General features: G+C 42.1%; 1 protein-coding gene across 1 annotated transcript in view; it reads right to left on the reverse strand.

Moving 5' to 3' along the window:
* LOC148775805 (ATP-binding cassette sub-family C member 4-like) overlaps positions 1 to 23,563 on the reverse strand; it is a 142,490-nt gene that overhangs the window by 48,284 nt on the left and 70,643 nt on the right. The window contains exons 21-25 of the mRNA XM_088842647.1: positions 19,972 to 20,122; positions 17,437 to 17,556; positions 16,179 to 16,289; positions 10,788 to 10,888; positions 8,988 to 9,179 (exon numbers count right to left, since the gene is read on the reverse strand). Of these exons, the coding sequence (XP_088698773.1) occupies positions 8,988 to 9,179; positions 10,788 to 10,888; positions 16,179 to 16,289; positions 17,437 to 17,556; positions 19,972 to 20,122 (675 nt within the window). The remainder of the gene's footprint in view (positions 1 to 8,987; positions 9,180 to 10,787; positions 10,889 to 16,178; positions 16,290 to 17,436; positions 17,557 to 19,971; positions 20,123 to 23,563) is intronic.

Below are 23,563 nucleotides of genomic sequence, written 5' to 3' on the forward strand. Positions count from 1 at the left end.
TGCCATTTGGGTGGTATCATCTGCTTATCTGAGGTTACTGATATTTCTCCTGGCAGTCTTGATTCCAGCTTATGCTTCATCCAGCCCAGGATTTCGCATGCTGTACTCTGCATGTAAGTTGAATAAGCAGGGTAGCGATATACAGCCTTGAGGTACTCCTTTCCCAATTTTGAACTAGTCCATTGCTCCACGTCTGGTTCTAACTGTTGCTTCTTGATCTGCATAGGCTTCTCAGGACATTTTGTACTTTATGTTAAATCCTAATTCATATAATATAGAGGGGCCATTCTCTGCATACAGGCAGGTCATAGTATGTGTACATGTGGTTCATGCATTCTGTGTTCATGCAGGCCTCAAAGATATTTTGAATATAAAAATAAATTATATGAACCTTTTGTTTCTCTGTGCAAATAAAAGTTATGTTTATACTGTACTGTAATCTAATGAATGACAGTAGCATACCTTAATTTCCAATACTTTATTATTAAAAGAATGCTAACCATCTAAGCATTTATAGGGTAGTAACACTAAAAACCATTGATCACAGATCAGGATAACAAATATAATAATAATGAAATGGTTTGAAATATTGCAAGAATTATCAAAATGTGACAGAGACATGAAGAGAGCAAATGCTATAGGAAAAATGGTGCCAATGTACTTGCCTGACACAGCATTGCCAGAAATGTCCATTTTTTAAAAAGCATTATCTGCAAAGCACAGTAAAACAAGTGGGCCTATATTTCTGAGTGTTCTTATACATAAATCAACACACATCAGGACACAGATGAGAACTGATCTGTGAGAATGTGTGTATGTTCCCATGTTATCAGCTCCACCAAAACTGATCCATCTGTGCAAACGGGAACATCTGTAAACTTTGGGTAAATGGACTGAGATATGTAGGGGTACCGAGGACTGCTCATGACCACAGGACTGTGAGTTCCAAACTCCAGTGAAGAGAACTAAAAAACCAGAGGACTTCCCTGGCATTCCAGGTGTTAAGATTCTGTGCTTCCACTGCTGGAGGTGTGGATTCGATACCAGGTCAGGGAACTAAGATCCCACATGCTGCATGGCCCCAGGCCCCCCAAAGAGAAAAAGGCAACTCAAAGAAAACCTGACTCTGATTATTCCTAGAGTTCAGTAATCAAAACTATAGTCTAAATGTCTTTTCTGGGTAACCAAAGGGTTTTACCAATTGCCCGTAGAGAGTGTCACCAGTATCAGTAAGCGTACCTTCTTCTATCTAAAGACACTTGGGGGCTTCCTTGGAGGCTTAGTGGTAAAGAAACTGCCTGCCAATGCAGGAGATATGGATTCAGTCCCTAGTCCTGGAGAATCCCACATGCTGCAGAGCAACTAAGCCAATGCACCACAACAATCAAGCCTGTGCTCCAGAACCTGGGAACCACAACTACTGAACCTACGTGCTACAACTATTGAAGTGCTCACATCCTACACCCCATGCTGCCAACGAGCGAAGACACCACAGTGAGAAGCCCATGTGCAGAGCAAAGACACCACAGTGAGAAGCCCACGCGCAGAAACGAAAGAAAAGCCTGAGGAGCAACAAAGACCTCGCACAGCCAAAAAGAAAGAAAGAAAGAAATTTATAAAGACCTTGAAGAAAATCTGTTATTTACTTTGCAATGGCCCCTTTCTGTTTTTCCAACCAGGCTGGTCTCTGATGATGATACAACTTATTAGACACTTGTTCCTGGATCTCTCTTCACACATCAAACTCAACATAATCAACATCCAACACCCCACACAAAACAACCCCTTCACCCATCTTCCCCACTTGACTCTCACTACTTCTTTCCTAGGCTCATAGTGCTTAAAAAACAAAATAAACCCTTTCCTTAATCATAATCAGTGCAAATGAATTTGAAAAGTAGATAAATACTAGCTATTCTCTAGCACTCTGAAAAAAATTCTTAAAATTATGTTTTTACTTTCTAGGCTTCTATATGTGTTCTTTTTGTTGTTGCTGTTGTATTTTTTTTTTTTTTTGGTATGTGTTCTTAAAGACACAAGTTCACATATTTAAACAAAATGGGATTAATGTGAACATACTGTTATATGTGCTTTCATTTCATATTTCATAAAAATTTACTTTAATGGTTGCCTAATATTATAGTACATGTGATCATTTAACAAATCCTCTACTGCTGGATACTTAGGCAGCATCAAACAGTTAGCTATTATAAATAACTCTGTCTTAAATATCCCTGAAGCTAAATCTTTGCAAACAACCTGAATCATTTTCTTCCCATGAATTCTCAGATGTGGAATTTGCTGAGAGTCAAATATAAACCCCTTGAGCAGCAAGTATGAATTCGTTGGACAGCAAGGAGATCAAACCAGTCAATCCTAAAGGAAATCAGGCCTGAATATTCACTGGAAGGACTGATGCTGAAGCTCCAATACTTTGGCACCTGACACAGACAGTCAACTCATTGGAAGAGACCCTGATGCTGGGAAAGATTAAAAGCAGGAGGAGAAGGGGACGACAGAGGGTGAGATGGCTGGACGGCATCACAGATACAATGAGCACGAACTTGGGCAAACTGCAGGAGATGGTGAGGGACAGGGAGGCCTGGTGTGTGTCAGTCCATGGGATCGTGAAGAGCCGGACACGACTAGGTGACTGAACAACAACAAAGTATGAACATTTTCAGAGGAAGCTGTTAAGCTGGTAACCTACCCTCCAGAAGTATGATACCATTTTCTGCTCCCACCCATTTCCCTGCATGTTCACAAATCCGGGTGTTATAGCTTTGTTTTAATCGACATCAACTTGATTCTAAGAAGTGGAATCACTTTCCCAGGATGTCTTGCTGGCTCCCTGCCTCCTGCACCCTGCACCTGCCCACTCTGGCCCACGTGCTTTCACCTCTCAGATTAAACTCCTGAGTGCCAGCTCAGCACCCAACACTCCACCCCAGGACGTCTCTTCTACAAAACTGTCCTCTCTAACCTCTCCTCCTTCATGTACACGAGTCAGCTTCCTTGGCATCACTGGGTAGTGGTGAGGGTGAATGTAAAAATGTGTGTTACACACTTGGTAGTTTATTTTCCTGAATGCTTTGCAGGTGTCTAGTTTTTCATTCACTGGTTCAGGACATCATGCTTTTGCTTATGCTGGTCTCACCTCCTGGAATGCCTTTCACGTGCATTTCCACCTGTTGAAACCCTAACCACACATCACTAATTCTGTCTCACATGTCTAATTCCTTGGAAATGCTCTCCCTGTCCCCTCACGTGAGCTTGTTCCAACTCTAACAGATGTTATGTCATTTTTTTATAAACATCTATAAAAATTATGACCTCGTTCTAGCTTACAAAGCTAATATAGTAATTTTCTTGTTTCTTCAACTAGACTGTGTATGTTGACATCAGGACCTCTATTTGACTTGACTTTTTCTTATTTGTATTACCACTGGTGTCCTGAGACAAAGAAACTTCCAAAGGGAGCTGAGATTTTTAACTCAAGGCAGAGAAATTTATGGGAAATTTATTTCCATGTTATTTAGGTGTAAGATAAATCAGACAGAGACAGACACAGCAGGTGGATCCTATAGCTGTAAATACAACTTCAAAAGGCGAATACCTCATTCTCATGGGACAGCCAACACCTTCCACAGCGTAAGTGGTTATGGTTATTTTACACCCAATGAAAACGATGACTACTTTTGTCCAAGCATTTACTCTGGGTGCTTTACATGTCTTATCTTGTTTAAGTTGTACATCGACCCTACAGGTTACACCCTTTCACCTCCATTTTGTGTAAGAAAAGATTGAGGCTTAGATGAATTAGTCTGTCTGAATATCAGAGCCCATAAGTATTAGGATGGGACAAAATTCCACATCTGTTGGCCTCTTTTCCATCTGCTGATGGACCTCCTTTCCATCTGCTGATGGGCCTCCTTATCCCCTGGGTGGCCTGACAACTTATCATGTCTCTGTGTTGCTAGAACAGAGAAAATGGGGAGAGGTGTAGCTGCAGTTAAAGGAAAAGGCCTACCATAGAGAGCTTACCGTCAGAGAGTTAAAGCATGCTGGAGACACAGGCGTACATGTGGTGAGTGAGAGCAAAGAGGATACCTGAGGGCAGGTGGACCAGCTGTCAGCAGGAAGACCCGGCACCCACAGCCGGACTGAGAGTGAAACTTGCATAAGTGGGGCACATGGTGCCTGGGGAACAGACCTCGTGCCCTGCTTGGGGCAGCAAGACTCATTTTTGATCTCATCAGGTAGTGAAACAGCCACACATATACTGCTTAACTGGGCTGTCTCTGACTCCAGGTTCAGGCAGGGCTGAGCCTGTGGGAAATCCCTCCGGTCCCTGCATAAGGCTGGTGTGGGGAAGGACAGACAGCAGGATGAAAACTGCTTGTAATGAAGACAGACTCCACTAGAAAGATGCAAAGAAATAAGGCGGAATCACACGGAATTAGATTATAATGTAAAGGGGCAATTTATAGAGCATAAAAGTAAGTAAATCAAGGGGCACAGAACATTCTAGAGCCTCTTGCTCAGTCACAAGAGAGATTTGGGAATTCTTGAGTTCAATTTAAAATTTTCAGTGGACATTTCTTGGGAATCACAGGTTATCACTCATCAAAAACTGCTCATGGGAGAGAAAGGAGTAGGTAGTAGGTCATGTTCAGATACGAATCTGAGTCAAGAGGTCTGGGTGGGCCTGAGACTCTGCATTTCTAAGAAGCTCCAGGAGGTGCAGGTGCTGCTGGCTCTGACACCACTGTCTGAGTCACAGGGAATTAAGAAGCCAGCGGGAGAAAGTGGGCAATCTGGGAGGGGAGTGGTTTTTAAGAAAGTATTACATTAAAAAAGGAAAAAATGTAGGAAACTAATATTTTTGCCCATTATAGCATGGTCTACTAAGCATCTGTAAAAATATATCATCCAAATAATAGCTATGAGCAAAAACAAAGCAAAATCAATCTACCTCAAGAGCTAGACAATACTTTATTGCCCGGGATTCTCTAAAATGATCAGATCAACCACAAAATCATCTAAATGAAAAACGCAGCCCATGTTCAGACTCTAACCAGGAAGTATAGGGTCCTATTTGCCTCATGCTGATTTTTTTTCTGTTTGTCTGCGCTGGGTCCCAATTGCCTTGTATAAGCTGTCTCTAGTTGTGACGAGTGGGAGCTACTCCCTGTTGCAGTGCACGGGCCTCTCACTGAAGGGGCTTCTGTTGTTGCTGAGCAAAGACTTCAGGAGTTGTGGCACGTGGGCTCAGTAGCTGTGGTGCAGGGCTTAAGTTGCTCTGTAGCATGTGGAACTGTCCCAGACCAGGGATTGAACCAGTGTCCCCTGCATTGGTAGGTGAATTGTTCTCCAATGAACCATCAGTGGAGTCCCAGTTCCTTATTTTCACTTGCTATTTCTTCTGTGAATTAAAATCCTGCATAGTACCTACTATACTCTCCTATTGACTCTAACTTCTAGGAATCAGGAAAGAGGAAATGAGGAAAAGAGAATAAAGCCCCCCTTCTGCTGGGCTGACTCACTCCCATGTCCCCTGTCCTTGCCCGCCCCCCCCCCCATCCCAGACAACAGCTTCTCTCAATCAAATCCAACTCCAAAGGGCTGTCCTGGAGTGACAGGTGAGCAGGAGAGGGAACCTGGGATGTACACAGGCGGAGTGAAATCAATTCATGAACACACTGCCCGAGTATCATCTCCAAACACAGAAATGAAGCTAACAGTGATACTGAGAGTGGACCAAGGCACAGATCACAAGTCAAGTTACTGGAGTTATTAATTCAGTCTCCAAATTGACTTTTCCCTCAAACATTTTAGAATCTCAATGATCCTATGATTTACAGGTTTTAAGAAGGAAGAATAAGAATCTGTTATGTTCCTAAGTTGTACTACAGAGTTTCCTAGACAATTCATATCTTATGGCTTTGGGGAAAATTTAAGACAAGTGCAGGTTAACAGAATTACACTTACAATGGAAAATCTGACAGAACACAGTCAGAGTGAGGCTTTCATCAAGAGGCCTTTGAGTTCCTCTTCACTTTCTGCCATAAGGGTGGTATCATCTGCATATCTGAGGTTATTGGTATTTCTCCCCGCAATCTTGATTCAAGCTTGTGCTTCTTCCAGCCCAGCGTTCCTCATGATGTACTCTGCATATAAGTTAAATAAGCAGGGTGACAACATACAGCCTTGACGTACTCCTTTTCCTATTTGGAACCAGTCTGTTGTTCCATGTCCAGTTCTGACTGTTGCTTCCTGACCTGCACACAGGTTTCTCAAGAGGCAGGTCAGGTGGTCTGGTATTCCCATCTCTTTTGGAATGTTCCACAGTTTATTGTGATCGACACAGTCAAAGGCTTTGGCATAGTCAATGAAGCAGAAATAGATGTTTTTCTGGAACTCTCTTGCTTTCTCCATGATCCAGCGGATGTTGGCAATTTGATCTCTGGTTCCTCTGCCTTTTCTAAAACCTGCTTGAATATCTGGGAGCTCACAGTTCACGTATTGCTGAAGCCTGGCTTGAAGAATTTTGAGCATGACTTTACTAGCGTGTGAGATGAGTGCAACTGTGTGGTAGTTTGAGCATTCTTTGGCATTGCCTTTCTTTGGGATTGGGTTGAAGACTGACCTTTTCCAGGCCTGTGGCCACTGCTGAGTTTTCCAAATTTGCTGGCATATTGAGTGCAGCACTTTCACAGCATCATCTTTCAAGATTTGAAATAGCTCAACTGGAATTCCATCACCTCCACTAGCTTTGTTCATAGTGATGCTTTCTAAGGCCCACTTGACTTCACATTCCAAGATGTCTGGCTCTAGGTCAGTGATCTCGTTATCGTTACTATCTTGGTCATGAAGATCTTTTTTGTACAATTCTTCTGTGTATTCTTACCACCTCTTCTTAATATCTTCTACTTCTGTTAGGTCCATACCATTTCTGTCCTTTATCAAGCCCATCTTTGCATGAAATGTTCCCTTGGAATCTCTAATTTTCTTGAAGAGAACTCTTGTTTTTCCTATTCTGTTGTCTTCCTCTATTTCTTTGCATTGATCACTGAGGAGGGCTTTCTTATCTCTCCTTGCTATTCTTTGGAACTCTGCATTCAGATGCTTATATCTTTCCTTTTCTCCTTTGCTTTTCGCTTCTCTTCTTTTCACAGCTATTTGTAAGGCCTCCCCAGACAGCCATTTGGCTTTTTTGCATTTCTTTTCCATGGGGATGGTCTTGTTCCTTGTCTCCTGTACAATGTCACAAACCTCTGTCCAGAGTTCATCAGGCACTCTATCTATCAGATCTAGTCCCTTAAATCTATTTCTCACTTCCACTGTATAATCATAAGGGATTTGAGGCTATGGTTTTTCCCGTGGTCATGTATAGATGTGAGAGTTGGACTGTGAAGAAAGCTGATCGCCGAAGAACTGATGCTTTTGAACTGTGGTGCTGGAGAAGACTCTTGAGAGTCCCTTGGACTGCAAGGAGATCCAACCAGTCCATTCTAAAGGAGATCAATCCTTGGTGTTCATTGGAAGGACTGATGTGAAAGCTGAAACTCCAATACTTTGGCCACCTCATGCGACGAGTTGACTCACTGGAAAAGACTCTGATGCTGGGAAAGGTTGGGGGCGGGAGGAGAAGGGGACGACGGAGAATGAGATGGCTGGATGGCATCACCGACTCTATGGACATGAGTTTGAGTGAACTCCAGGAGTTGGTGATGGACAGGGAAACCTGGCGTGCTGTGATTCATGGGGTCGCAGAGAGTGGGAAACGACTGAGCGACTGAAATGAACTGAACTGAACTGAACTTTTGGCTGCTATAAACATAGGTGTACCATAAATGCTACCTTAAAAGAATATATAAGACACTTGAAGAACTCAGGGTCTCAAAGATGCAGTAGAGTTGACTCAGCAAATAAGGAGATTTTCCCCATCCAGATGACAGAGGGCATGTGTCTCTGAGGTTGAGTGGCAGCATGTGTGCTGGGAACAGGGAGGACGTGGTGCTTCGAGAGAACCTACACACAATCCTAGTGCAGGGGTGTGTGTGTGTGTGTCAGACATACTGGCTGCAGAGGGAAGTGGGGAAGAGCTTCCTACCACCTTGTCTGTTCCGGTTCAGTCTCTTCTTCAAGATTCTGTCCTGGTCCCAGATGAGGGCCTCAGACTGAGTGTGGAAGGAACATCACCAGCAGACATGGATGTTGGCAGGTCAGGGTGACAAGCCTCTCTGCCGTCTCCCACATGGACTTTCTCTGCTCCCATCAATTTGCTTTTGACTTTGAGAGTCTCTAGACCCTGCCTCCATCTGAAACCCTGGTTCCTCACCCCTGACTGGGTCATTATTCAGGCTCTTCTCTGGTGGACACAAGGTCACATTATGGCCCCTGCTGGAGTGGGCTTGAGGCTATGCTATGGTTCCAGCAGCAGCTCACCCAGCCCAGTAAGGATCAGCTCTGGGCTAAAGAAAGCAGCAGTCTGTGGAGGGAGGGCAAGAGGTTGGCAGCTCAGGGTGGGTGAGTGGAGGACAAGGCTACAGGAAGGGCCAAGGGACAGAGGAGGAGGCTGCAACCAGAGGGCACCGTGGGAGGAGGAGGAGATCTCAGAAATACAAACACGAAAAGATGGCAAGGAATGAGACATTGTAGAGTTAGGGCCAGGAAGACAAGGCTGACGTCCCAGACTTTGTATGAATAATCAGGTGTCACATATAGTGTCCTGAGTCACATTAAGATGGAGCCCTGGATCCCAGGGCCCGTCAACCATCATGAGGGAGCTCACAACACAGGGAAAAACTTCCTGGGATCCCCATTCCATGGTCAGTTTCCAAGAAAGATTCACCTACAATGTCACTGATCTAATCTGCATCCGTTAGGACAGAGTTCCTCTGACACACTGACAAAGAAGCCAAAAGCAGATGTGGTGCTAAACCTTTAGCTGGATTTTAAAAAGGCAAATGGCTTAAACTAACCTTTTCTCCTGTGTAAAAGGTTGCATACACATTGCTCAATACCAGAGGCCCATCCGACTTATGCCTGAAGTTCACATCGATAAAGGAAATCATTCCCTTGTTGGGCCAGGATGGCGGTGGACGATACTCAAGTTCCCAGGATGCTTCTTTCACAAGGTCTGTGTATTCAATCCCCCTTTCTACTGAAATCATCTGAAACACGTATGACATCTCATGAGTTAGTATCAGAGGGTCTTGTTTATGGATGTTCAGAGACTGTAAATGAAACCTTCTGCTTTTATATGGTTCAGAACATCCCAGGTCTCAGAATCCACAAAGGACAGACATAGGAGTCTGATGAGGCCTTGGATGATTTGAAAACTTGTTCATCATCTTCAACGCTTTTACATACGACTGCTTCCTTCAATTTTATATTAAAGTTAAAAAATTAAAGAAATGCACAGTAAGATTTTTATTGATCCTCCTTTCACATCTGAATAAAAAATTTTTTTTTCAAAGAAAAGAATATTTATGGACAACAATTAGTAATGTGTGGCTACAAAGGGCCACGTGTTACAAATGAACAGAACTGGATGGTCATCAAACTTCATTTTAATAATCAGTCGTTTTCTACTCTGTTATGATCTTCCCTGATAGCTCAGTTGGTAAAGAGTCCCCCCTCCAATGCAGGAGACCCTGGTTCAATTCCTGGGTCCAGAAGTTCCCCTGAAGAAGGGATAGGCTACCCACTCCAGTATTCTTGGGCATGCCTTGTGGCTCAGCTGGTAAAGAATCTTCCTGCAATGCGGGTGACCTGGGTTTTATCCCTGGGTTGGGAAGATCCCCTAGAGAAGGGAAAGGCTACCCACTCCAGTATTCTGGCCTGGAGAATTCCATGGACTGTAGAGTCCATGGGGTTGCAAAGAGTCGGACACGACTGAGAGACTTTCACTACTTCTACTCTGTTAGAAGAAAGAAATGGAAAAACTTCATTTTTATTGCTTTTCTCCCTTTAGAAGAATGTACAAATATCAAAAGCGTATAATATACACATGGATTAAGGTCTTCTAAGCAACCATGACTTCACCTTAGCACATTCTGAGAGGGAGCCTATCCTACCAGGAAGAAGGGCCACCAGCAAATTCGGTGCTCAACTCACACAAGAATATATGATAAAATGGGGGATGGGTGGAGGAATATAGTAATTAAATAAACCTCAAAATACTGGATTATTTTCTTTTACCAAAAATGAGCAATTACCCATTAAGAAACAAATACAAACAAGCTGCTAAGAAATTAGCTTATATTGTCTCCAGAATTTCACAACCTCCCTCCTACAGAGACATTTATTGTATTTGAAGACAGTTTGTGATGAATACAAAACCTTCTGACATGGCATACACATGACTGAGAAAAATATGTATATATTGTATTTTACATTAACTTTAAACACATGGAAAGTGAAAGTGAAAGTTGCTCAGTCATGTCCAACTCTTTGCAACCACATGGACTGTAGCCCGCCAGGCTCCTCTGCTCATGGGGATTCTCCAGGCAAGAATACTGGAGTAGCCACTCCCTTTTGCAGGGGATCTTCCCAACCCAGGGATCGAACCTGAATCTCTTGTGGCTCCTGTGTTGTAGTCAGATTCTTTACCATCTGAGCCACCAGGGAAGCCCTTAAGAAGATGGAAGAGAATGTAAAAAAACTTTCTTTCTAAAATGATGTAAAAATAACAGCTTTATATTTTACATAAGAATTGCTTCTGTGTCAAATAACAGCAAGAAGACTGAAAAGATTAAGAACAGAAAGATAAACATCACCATGTTCTCAATTTCCGCACTTTGCCTGACGCACCACTGGAGCATCCTGGTAAGTGTGATGGTGAGTGACAGCACCAGGCCAACACGCCCAGTGTCCAAAGCTAAATGAGGAACAGGAAGGATAAAGTCAGTCTACTTCTCAACCTCACACAGGAGCTTCTGTCACTCTACAAAGAAGACGCCGCTATCTTTATGATTTTTACTGGAGTATAGTTGATTTACAAAACTGTGTTAGTTTCAGGTGTACAGTAAAGTGAATTACTCAGACATATATGTAATCTGCTTTTTTAAAAGTATTTTGCCACATACATCATTACAGAGTATTAAACAGAGTTCCCTGTGCTATACAGGAGATCTTTTTTAGTTATGTATTTTATATATAGTGAGAAGACTCCTTTATAATATTAAAATCATTTGCATGTAATGATAGTATTACTCATAATACTTCTGTTGTATGAGACAATAATAAAGTAAAAAAAAAAAAAAAAACCACTATGAGAGATTTCCCTGGTGGTCCAATAGCTAAGACTTTGAGGTCCCAATGCAGGAGCCCTGGTTCAATCCCTGGTCAGGGAACTAGACTCCACATGCCACGACTAAGAGTTCTTATGCTGCAACTAAAGTCCTGCCTGTTTCAACTAAGACTGAAGATCCTGCATGCCCCAACTAGGACTCAGTACAGACAAATAAATAAGTAAAATTTTTTTCAATATTATGAATTTAGAAAGAACTAACAAAGTTGTTAGACGACAGAGGATGAGATGGCTGGATGGCATCACCGACTCAATGGACATGAGTTTGAGTAAACTCCAGGAGTTGGTGATGGACAGGGAGGCCTGGCATGCTGTGGTTCATGGATGGGGTCGCAAAGAGTCAGACACGACTGAGCGACTGAACTGAACTAAATTGAACAAAGTTGTTTAGTCCCTAAGTCACGTCTGACTCTGTGTCTCCATGGACTGCAGCACACCAGGTTTCTCTGTCCTTCGTTATCTCCCGGAGTTTGCTCAAACTCATGTCCATTGAGTTAGTGATGCCATCCAACCACCTCATCCTCTGCCACCCACTTCTCCTCCTGCCTTCATTCTTTCCCAGCATCAGGGTCTTCTCTAATGAGTCAGCTCTTCACATCAGCTGGTCAAAGTATTGGAGCTTTAGCTTCAGCATCAGTCCTTCCAGTGAATATTCAGGGCTGATTTCCTTTCAGATTGACTGATTTGATCTCCTTACAGCCCAAAGGACTCTTGAGAGTCTTCTCCAACACCACAGCTTGAAAGCACTAATTCTTCGGCCCTTCGCCTTTTCAACGGCCCAACTCTTAACATCCGTTGACAACTCTTACGTGACTACTGAAAAAAATACAGCTTTCACAATATGGACCTTTGCTGGCAAAATGACGTCTCTGCTTTGTAATATTTTGTCCAGATTTGTCACAGCTTTCCTTCCAAGAAGCAAACATCTTTTCATTCATGGCTGCAGTCACAGTTTGAAGTGATCTTTGGAACCCCCCAAAAATTAAATCTGTCACTGCTTTCAATTTTTCCCCAGACGGGACCAGATATCATGATCTTAGTTTTTTGAATGCTGAGTTTTAAGCCAGCTTTTTCACTCTGCTCTTTCACTTTCATCAAGAGGCTCTTCACTTTTAGTCACTAGAGTGGTATCATCTGCATATCTGAGGTTATTGATACTTCTCCCAGAAATCCTGATTCCAGCTTAAGCTTCATCCAGGCCAGCATTTTGCATGATGTATTCTGCATATAAGTTAAATAAACATAGTGACAATATACAGCCTTGTCATTCTCCTTTTCCAATTTGGAACCAGCCCACTGTTCTACATCCAGTTCTGTTTCTTCTTGACCTGCACACAAGTTCTCAGGAGACAGGTAAGAAGGTCTGGTATTCCTATCTCTTTCAGAATTTTCCAGTTTGTTGTGATCTACACAGTCAAAGTATTTCACATAGTCAATGAAGCAGATATTTTTCTGGAATTCCCTTGCTTTCTCTATGATCCAGTGAATACTGGCAATTTGATCTCTGGTTCCTCTGCCTTTTGTAAACCCAGCTTGTACAGCTGGAATTTCCTGGTTCATGTACTATTGAAATCTTGTTTGAAGGGATTTGAGTATAAACTTACTAGCATGCAGAATGAGTGCAGTTGCATGACAGTTTGAACATTCTTTGGCATTGCCTTTCTTTGGGACTAGAATGAAAACTGACCTTTTTCAATCCCATGGCCACTGTTGAGTTTTCCAAATTTACTGGTATATTGAGTGCAGCACTTCAACAGAATCATCTTTTAGGCTTTTAAATTGCTCAGCTGGAATTCCATTACCTTCACTAGCTTTGTTCGTATAATGCTTTGAAGTTAAGGCCCACTTGACTTCACAGTCCAGGATGTCTGGCTTAGGTGAGTGACCACACCATCATGGCCATCCAGGTCATTAAGATCTTTTTGTACAGTTCTTCTGTGTATTCTTGCCAACTCATCCTAATCCCTTCTACTTCTCTTAGGTCCTTTCCATTTTTGTCCTTTATCATATTAATCCCACCTGGATTGAGGCACCCTTGACAGTGTAATATAGGTGAGGATGTCATTGTTCAGATTTTCGTCCATATGCTTCTATTATCATTATGTAATTTCACTTTCTATGTCCAGTGTAGCTGCAGTTGAAATCACAAAAACAAGGCAATGGGTTTTACAAAACAAAGCAGTGCTTTTAAATCTAAAATATTACTCTCATTTTTGCATTATTAAAGACTGTGATTCAGGGTTATTGCTATGGAAAAGTAAGGGATGGTGAATTCATGCCACACATTCCAACAACTGCTCATCTGGGACCCACACAGCAGTGAGGATACTATTTTTGCTACAGAGACTCTTTCTCACATCAGTACACCAGACCCCTACAACCAAGAGATCCAAGTAGCCCCAAAGCTAAAACCTAAAACCTAAGTTGTACAGAAAGCTGAATAGTAAACTTGGTTCCCTCTATCCAACTATAAGACACTACCTGGGATGTTCAGAAGGTCATCTTGCTACAGTTATATAGATCTCAAACCATTCAAAGAGAGGTAAAGAAATAAAAGATCTCCATTATGACCTACTGTTAACAAACTACTTAAAGCAATCTATAGATTCAATGCAATCCCTATCAAATTACCAATGGCATTTTTCACAGAATTAGAACAAAAAAGTTTATATTTTGTAGGGAAACACAAAATAACATGAATAGCCAATGTAATCTTGAGAAAAACAAAGAAGAAAAATGAAGCTAGGAGGAATCATGCTCTATGTCTTCAGACTATACTACAAAGCTACAATAATGGAAACTGGCACCAAAATCAGACATACAGATCAAGAGAAAAGGACAGAAAGCCCAGAGATAAACCCATGCGCCTATGATCACCTATGACAAAGGACGCAAGAGTGCACAATGGAGAAACGACACTCTCTTCAATAAGTGGTGCTGGGAGAACTGGACAGCTACATGTAAAAGAATAAAATTAGAACTTTCCCTAACACCATCCACAAAAATAAACTCAAAATGGATTACAGACAGAAATGTAAGACCAGACACTACAAAACTTTTAGATGAAAACATAGGGAGAACTCTCTCTGACATAAATTGCAGCAAGCTTTTTTTTACCCACCTTAGGAGGAGTAATGAAAAGAAAATAAAACATAAACCAACGGGACCCAATTAATCTTAAAAACTTTTGCACAGCAAAGAAAACCATAAAAAATACCAAAGACAACTTGAAGAATGGGGGAAATATTTGCAAACATAGTGACTTACAAGGGATTACTCTCCAAAATATACAAACAGTTCATGCACTTCAATATCAAACAATAAATAAACAACAAAATTTAAAAAATGGGCAGAAGACTAAGAGACATTCTCCAAAGAAGACATACAGATGGCCAAAAAGCACATGAAAAGATGGTCTACATCTCTAATTATTAGAGAATGCGTATCAAATCTACAGTGAAAAAAAAATGAAAAAAAAAACAAAAAAACAAAACCAAAAGACTACAGTGAGGTTTCACCTCACACCAGTCAGAATGACCATCATCAAAAAATCTACAAACAATAAATATTGGAGAGGTATGGAGAAAAGGGAATGTAAACTGTTGGTGGGAATGTAAACTGGTAGAGCCACTTCAGAGAACTATATGGAAGTTCCTTTAAACACTAAAAATGGAGCTACCATATGACCCAGCAATCCCACTCCTGGGCATATATCCAGAGAAAACCAGAACTCCAAAAGATACATCTACCCTTATGTTCACTGCAGCACTATTCACAATAGTCAGGACATGCAAGCAACCTAAATGTCCACCAACAGAGCAATGGATAAGGAAGATGTGCTATCATACATACAATGCAATATTACCCAGCCATAACAAAGGGCAAAATAAATAGTGCCATTTGCAGTAACACGGCTGGACCTAGAGATATTCATACTGAGTGAAGTAAGTCAGACAGGGAAAAACAGAATGATATTGCTTATATATGGAATATAACAAAAGGCTACAGACGAACTTATCTACAAAACAGATATAGAGTAACAGGTGTAGAAAATAAACTCACAGTTACCAGGGGATAAGGGAGGGGAGGGATGAATTGGAAGACTGGGATTGATACATACAAACTACTATATATAAAATATTAAAATAGATAACTAATAAGAAACTACTGTACAGAGAACTCGGTAATGACCCACATGGGAAAGAACCAAAAGAGTGGACATATGTATACGTATAGCAAATTGACTTTGAGATACATTGGTAACTAAGACAACAGTGTAAACGAACTATACTCCAATAAAAATTAAAATAAAAATGAAAGAATGGCCTGAGCGAGCCAAAGCAGGGGCCCAAGGCACCACAGGTCTGCTGGAACAGGCATGTTCATACCTGGTCTTTGCTCCTGAGGATTCCAAAAGTCAAAAACAGAAATTCTTTTCTAAAAGACTTCATTTGAAGTATTAACCAAAATGGAAATCATTAAAAAAGTACATGCACCCCAATGTTCATGGGCATGCAAAAAGAATCTTTAAAAAAGTGGATATGTGTACAACAGATTCATTTGGCTATACACCTGACGCTAACACATTGTTAATCAACCACACACCAATCAATTTTTTTTAATGGTTCAACAAGGACCTACTGTAAATAAATAAGCAAATGGAAAAAAAGATAAAAATTCTCATCAAGACACAAATGACTTCACATGGACCACACTGCGGAGTCACATACTGCAGACACTTTAATACAATTCATTAGAACCAAAGAGTGTATATATTAGACAAGATGACAAGAGTTTAATAACTACAAACAAAGCTATAAACTGTAAACAAACCACAAATATCCACACCTGTACTTACATTCTACCAGGATCAGGGCCCCAAAGGCAACAACAGTGACAAAGATGGCACAGCTGACATCCAGATACACAGCGAGCCATCGGGACGTCGTCAAAAGCAGGAACCAAGCCTCTGCATTTGTGAACCATAGTAAGTGCAATACATAAACAGAAAAACCATGTTAGCTGCTTCTCATGAGGGAGAGCATTTTCTCAGTTGAGCTACAGAAGATTTTATATGGGTAGGACAGCAAAGTTACACACCCAAGGAACCTGAAGATTCCAGAAAACTAGGTTCTAACACAAGACAACATATGGGACACACAGGAATCAGTCCTGGAAGCATGCTTTGAAAATGTCAACCCACAGGTTATCAACAGAAACACGATCACAAGAAGGAAGATGGAAAATCGCCTCATCGGTGCATTTCCTGCAGTGCTGGGCCTCAGCGTGAAGATCATCCTCTCACAGGGCCGACTGCTCCCAGCTCTCTGACAGCAGACAGCACAGCTCACACTGTTTCCAGCACCTTCTGCCCTCACTACAGGGCCCTGCAGTGTTTATTCTTAGGAGCCAGTGTCTCTATCACCATCAGCTAACAGGATCTGCATGTGACTTTCAAAATGCCATTTTTATCTTCAAAATACAAAAATTATTGGAAAGTTTGGCTTGGATTTTATAGACTTAGAGGAAATTCTGAATTTTCTACCTAGGGAAAAAATCCTCACTGATAAAAACATAATCAAGTGGGTGGCAAATCAGGAAATTATTTCCTCAATCACATCTGCCACCCTCCACGCTCTGAAACGAGTCAGCAAACTGCAGCCTGGAGGGTGAGAACAGCCACCACCTGGTTCTGAAAATGAAGTTTCACTGGGACACAGAAACTGCCATTCGCTGATGAATTATCTTTGCCCGTCTTTGTGCTACAACAGCGAAGGTGAGTAGTTGCAACAGACACAGTACAGCACACAGAGCCTGCAACACTTTCTATTTGGATCTTCACAGAAAAGAAAGTTTGCTGACTCTTGCCCTAAAGAGACAGAAGTCCATAGGGCACAGTGACGCAAGGGCAATGCGAGCCAATCAGGGGAGAAAAGCAGGGGGTGATGGGAAGAGGGAAGCACAGAGGGGGTGCTGGAAGGAAGGGCTAGGGGTGTGCAGAGGGGTGGAAGAGTGACACAGAAAGAGATGCTGGCCAGCAAAACCACCCAAGAGGGAGTCAGCCTCAGAAGGCAGCACATCCCGTCCTTAGAAATCCTCTTCGGAAACTTACAGACCTGAGTGCAAGTCCTGGTGTGAGTCGAACAGTTTCTGAAACTTCTGTTCAGCTTTGTACGCCCGGATGGTCCAGAGTCCCCGGAGAGAAGATGCTAAGTGGGAAAACACCGGGCTCCGAGCTGGGGGAGCAGAGACAGACACACGACAAAGAAAGTCAACGAGGCTGGAGGCGGGGAAACCACTGCTTCCTGGGCTCTGTGGTCACATGTCCTGCCCAAAGGGAATCCTCCATGTGACCCTAAACTCCTGCTCACACCATGCTTCACTTTAATGACCTGGGAATGAAAGATTCTCCTTGAAACTATCTTTGATCAAATTCAAATCACAGCTAGATTTATATAAAGAAATTCTTGTTCTTTCATCAAGATCCTCTCAAACACGCCTCCCTCCAAATTCTTCAGGCATCTCACCAGGTGGAAATTGTTCACAATTTCTAAAAACATATTGAAGCATAGTTGATTTACAATAGTGTGCCAGTTTCAGGTATACAGTATAGTCAGTTATCAATGTACCAGAGACCTGCTTTGCAACAAGATTACTGAATGACTCCATTTCATGAGTGGCCTCAAACCATAAAATGTCTGAAGCCTTGTCTACACTGAAGACTGGATTGAGCTCATCACTTTCTTTTCTGCCTCCCCAGGTCCTACCATCCTACTGAGTAATACAGGTAGAACATCACACACACCTGGACTCTATTGCCCCCCATCCATCCAAACACCTCACCAAACTCGACCTTATAGGAGGTTAGCTGCTTCTCTTGATGAGTGAAAATGTCTTCTACAGCTTTTATGAAACTGATGATCCCTATCCTTTTTGCAAATAAAGATAAGTACCTCAAGTGTTTATTATTAAAAACAAAACATACAAATGCCACAATAAAAAACTCCTTTGACTGGATGAACTGAGATTTTTTTTTTCTACTTAGTAGATACAGAGACGGAAAAGGCAATGGCAAGCCACTCCAGTACTCTTGCCTAGAAAATCCCACGGACGGAGGAGCCTGGTAGGCTGCAGTCCATGAGGTCGCTACGAGTCAGACATGACCGAGTGACTTCACTTTCACTTTTCACTTTCACACACTGGAGAAGGAAATGGCAACCCACTCCAGTGTTCTTGCCTGGAGAATCCCAGGGACGAGGGAGCCTGGTGGGCTGCCGTCTATGGGGTAACACAGAGTCGGACACGACTGAAGTGACTTAGCAGCAGCAGCAGCAGATACAGAGAAGCATGAGACTCAATATGCGTCTGTTCCTGGCTTGGTTTCTAGAAAGTTAAGTTGGTATTAATTTGCAAAAATTATTCATGATTGAGGTCTCTGATACAACATAGTCTCTCCTTACTTTTTGGCTATTGTTTTTATAAATGTTAAAAAAATATATAACAATCTATTTTTCTTATTTTTGTTTTAATATTGATGAAATGCATGTATTAATAAGAGAAATTTATTTCATCATCTGTGATTACCTGTAGAATAGACTAATTAATCATAAAATGTGTTCCGCATTGTTCTGTATTTTGCTGCACCTTGCAGGATCTAGTTCCTCAACCAGGGACTGGAGTGGTGGCCCCCACAGTGGAAGCACAAAGTCTTACCCACAGGACAACCAGGATGTCCCTGTTCCCCATTATTCTAAAACTAGGAAGCTGAATGGACAATCAACTAAATGCATACTGAACAGATCCCCTCCTGTGTCCTCCTAGGGAATTACTTTCAGCATCATTTCTATGAATAGCTTTGGGAGAGGGGTACACAAACTGTGGTATCACCCCGAATCCTGGAAATGACACAGAGCAAACCTGAAAATAACAGGGATTATCTTTTCAATAGGGCTTCCCTGGTGGCTTAGACATTAAAGAATCTACCAACAATGCAGGAGACTTGGGTTCAATCCCTGGGTCAGGGAGATCCTCTGGAGAAGGGAATGGCTACCCACTCCAGTATTCTTGCCTGGGGAACTCCATGGACAGAAGAGTCTGGTGGGCTACAGTCCATGTAGTCGCAAAGAGTAGGACATGACTGAGTGACTAACACACATCATCTCAATATATTTAACAATCGCAACTTACAAGAACATGTGAAAGAATGTATTTTTCAAATATATTACTTCTGACATATATTTCCTGAGGTCTCTTTCCCTTTCCTTGTCATTTCTGGTACCTTAGGAGGAGAAAATTTCTCTATTTTCCTTTTACATTAGTTTCAACATGATGAGATATTTTTAAGAACAGTATGAATAGAGTGGATACTCTGTGTAGGAAAGTATGTTGTGAAGAAGACAGAAACGGTCCCTGTCCTCGGGGCTCACATCCGTCCTCCTTGGGCTAAAATGCAAAGGGCAGCTGACCCGCCACCAGCTCCATTTTCCTTAAGGGCCAAACCTGCTCTCAGGGGCCATAACTTTCAATCACCTAATGTTAAACAGGGAGAAATTCCACAAGAGAGTCTACAGAATTTCAGCGGTCTGGTTAACTGCAGTATAAATGGAAAACAGCCTGCACTGCCATCCCAGCCTGAGTGCCCTGGTACTCACTTGTACATTCCAGGCGTTTCACATCTCGTGACGTCTCTAAGAAATATCGCCGAAGAAAAAAGAAAATGATGCCAAGGGGAATCACAGGAATAGCAGTCCAAGGAACCGCAGCCATCATCACGCCCACCAGACCAATCACAAGTAGAAATGTCTGAAATAGCGAAAATCCAGAGGCCTTCCTGTCAAAGATACTTTTCAAAGATAAACTTTATTGATTTGTTAGGAATAAACTCCTTTCCTTGAAACTTGTTGAAACAGCAGGGAATGCTTTCCCTTCCAAAGAAATACAATTATAGGTGGTCCTCCTGATATTTATTGCATGCACCAAACACTCTGATAAGAACTTTCTAGGTATCAGCTCTTGTGACACACTCAGGAGCCCTTTGAGGCAGGCACGACTATTTTTAACAGATGAGATTATTTGAGGCTCAGAGAGTAGGAGCTGCATCTCAAACTTTCAGGAGTCAGCAGGTGTTACTAGGGAGATGAGTGAGCAGGCATCACAGATGAGGAATCCAGATGTCTCAGCTACCCATGTAGGGATAAAGAAGTGGTTAATTACAAATTCAGGGTAACATATCTAATAACAGTATTATCTAATTTTACAAATGAAGACAGTGAGGCACAGGGAGAGAAAAAGCAACTTGATGGAAACTGCAAACCCTAAGTCACGGAGCTGGGAAGCCATGTCATGAGCCATTATGACATGTTTAAGCTTGCCCCCCACTTACAGCCATCTTTCTATCATTATACTAAGTATTTAAAATGCCCATTCCGAAGGTTAACTATTATAACAACACCAGATTCCATTTACAATGTGTGTACTGTGTGTAAGGCCCTGTGCTGAGTTCCATGAACATTCTCTTAGTCATCACATTATCCCCTGAGATGATTTTCTTTTGGGAAATGATCTTGGTCTAAAAAGACAGCAGGAAAAAATAAATAAATAAAAAGACAGCAGGTAGAACAGAAAACGAAATCATTGGTTGATGCTGATTTAAGCATCCATCTTTATCAGGAAAAGTATGATATCTTGGAAGACAGTATCAGGGAATAAGAATGAAATCAACATTTAATGTCTGCCTGCTATGAAAGTTGGGTGGGGTGCTAGGGACTTGCAGATTCACCCAGTCTGAGCCAAGGCCTCTGAAGTTTATGATCTCAGATGGATACAAATCCATGGTGATCTGCATAGGGTACTAGGGAAACACAGGGAGGAATACCTGAATGTTTTTAGACAATTCTAAGACTCATGACTGATTTTATAAGCTTGTTTAACAAATAGAAAGAATGGCATGAATGATTTGCAGGAAGTAATCACATTTGATGGAAATTTTGACCAAAAGGGAGCTGGGATGAGAAGGTAGAGATGCTTGTCTGAGTTAACACTGGCTGTTCTTTAAGATAAGAAATATGAGCTTGGCAGGGTAAGTGGTTGTCCTAAAGTTTCCCAGGAAGGCACTGCTTATCCTGGAGAAGGAGAGGAGCAGTTTGTGCTCAGGGAATCCCAGAGCTACAGCTGCAGGCAGGAAGAACAAACAACCACAACTGTGACTCTGTGGCCAGGAGCCCTTGAGAACCAAACTGCATGATCTGGATGGAAACCCATGTGCTTTTCCTGTTTCTCCCCACCTCTGCCGTGGTATCAAAAGAAAACTCAGAGTGAAGAGGATGGAATTCTGAAGGAAAAAATTCTAATCATAAGTGGAGAAAAATAGGGCTGTCTGACCTCTCTCCAATTAGCTCTACAGAAAACAATTTCTTACAGTCACTGGCTTGACTGTGCATTCTACCACGCTACAAACTTCATGTTCATGGGGAGGGGTCCTTCCAGCTCCTTCTATGTCTAGACTTTAGGTCACTTGGCTTGCCATTGTTGTTTGTCAAAAAAAAAAAAAACAACCTAAAATGTCAATTATAAAAAATCCAAATTACTGGTTTTTAGCAGACTTGCATCATTTGATGGACAATGTTCATCCATTTCAATAATCTGGGTCTCCCCAGGTGGCCCCTGGTGGATCAGTCATTAAAGAATCTGACTGCTATGCAGGAGACCCGGGATTGATCCCTGGGTCAGGGAAGTTCCCCTGGAGAAGGAAATGGCAACCCACTCCAGTATTCTTGCCTGGAACATCCCATGGACAGAGGAACGTGGCAGGCTAGAGTCCATGGGGTCAAAAAGAATCAGACAAGACTGAGCAACTAAACCACTCCAGGTGAGGGCCTTTTATGACTAACCCAGCCCGGCAGGTAACCTGGAAAGCAGAGGTAAGATCAAAATGAAGGGTTCCATGGAAGCAATGCCAACGCTTTTTCCTTAGGTACCCACTGAAGACCCATTACTAATGCTCTCAGAAGCTCTGGAGTTAGGTTCAGGGCCCTAAATTCTAAAGCAATTCAAAGAGGATGTATCTAAAGGTTTTATTACACACACACACACACACACAGAGCATACTGGTTTCCCTAGTGATTCAGATGGTAAAGAATCTGCCTGTAATACAGGAGACCCAGGTTTGATTCCTGGATTTGTAAGATCCCCTGGAGAAGGGACGGGCAATGCACTCCAGTATTCCTGCCTGGAAAATTCCATGGACAGAAGAGCCTGGCAGGCTACAGTTCATGGGGTCCCAAAGAGTTGGACATGACTGAGAACTTTTCCTTTCATATGTATATACATTTGTGAATCTTTTATTGTCAGTCATTTCAAACCCTTCACAGAAGTCTGTAGAAGATGAAAATAGTATCTAAGCAAAAACTCAACATCGGAAGAAGGAAACAAAAGATCCTAGTGTACAATAAACACACAATAAATCCCTTCCTTGAAGCCAACTTCATTCCTTTCTCCTACATTCCCAGGAATTCCAAAAAGCTCAATTCAAGCTACACACACAATCCCCCCTCATCTGGTCGGATTCCAGACCCATCTGATGGACCATATCACCATGGCCAGGGCTTCTGCCCTTCTGTCCCACTAGGGAACAGAGACAGTGATGGCTATACAGAAAGAAGCATACTGGCCCAGAAGCGAGTGACTCAAGTCCTGATATCCCCCAAATAAGGAAAATTATTATTTTTATATATTTCCCATCTGGAGCACCATTTGGGAAATTCTACCCAAAGTCTATGAATCCACATGAACAAATAAAAAAATTTTTAGATGAAATCTAAGAGAGAGAAAATGGTGATTTTTCACAATTCAGAAAAATTCTTTAGTATGCAGAGAATGACAGTCTATATCTGGAGGAGAAATTCCATTAGCCCAAAATTGTGGTGCAACACAGGAGACCTGGGTGCAATCCCTGGGTTGGGAAGATCCCCTGGAGAAGGGCATGGCAACCCTCTCCAGTATTCTTGCCTGGAGAATCCCCATGGACAGAGGAGCCTGGCTGGCTACAGTTCATGAGGTTTAAAAGAGCCAGACACGACTTAGTGACCAGGCACACAAACTTAATACAAACCAAGGGGCAGTGAAGTCTTCACGTAAGCAGACAGAGTAGCTCGCATGTCTCAGGAAGTTTAGGGATTAGCTCTGGTTCTCAGATCCTTCCTTCATCACCTTTGTTTCTCCTTTGATATCACGCAGCTCATTTCA

Source organism: Moschus berezovskii, chromosome 13, assembly GCF_049115385.1.
Source record: "Moschus berezovskii isolate FMDL1 chromosome 13, NW_MosBer_1.0, whole genome shotgun sequence".
NCBI classification, from domain to species: domain Eukaryota; kingdom Metazoa; phylum Chordata; class Mammalia; order Artiodactyla; family Moschidae; genus Moschus; species Moschus berezovskii.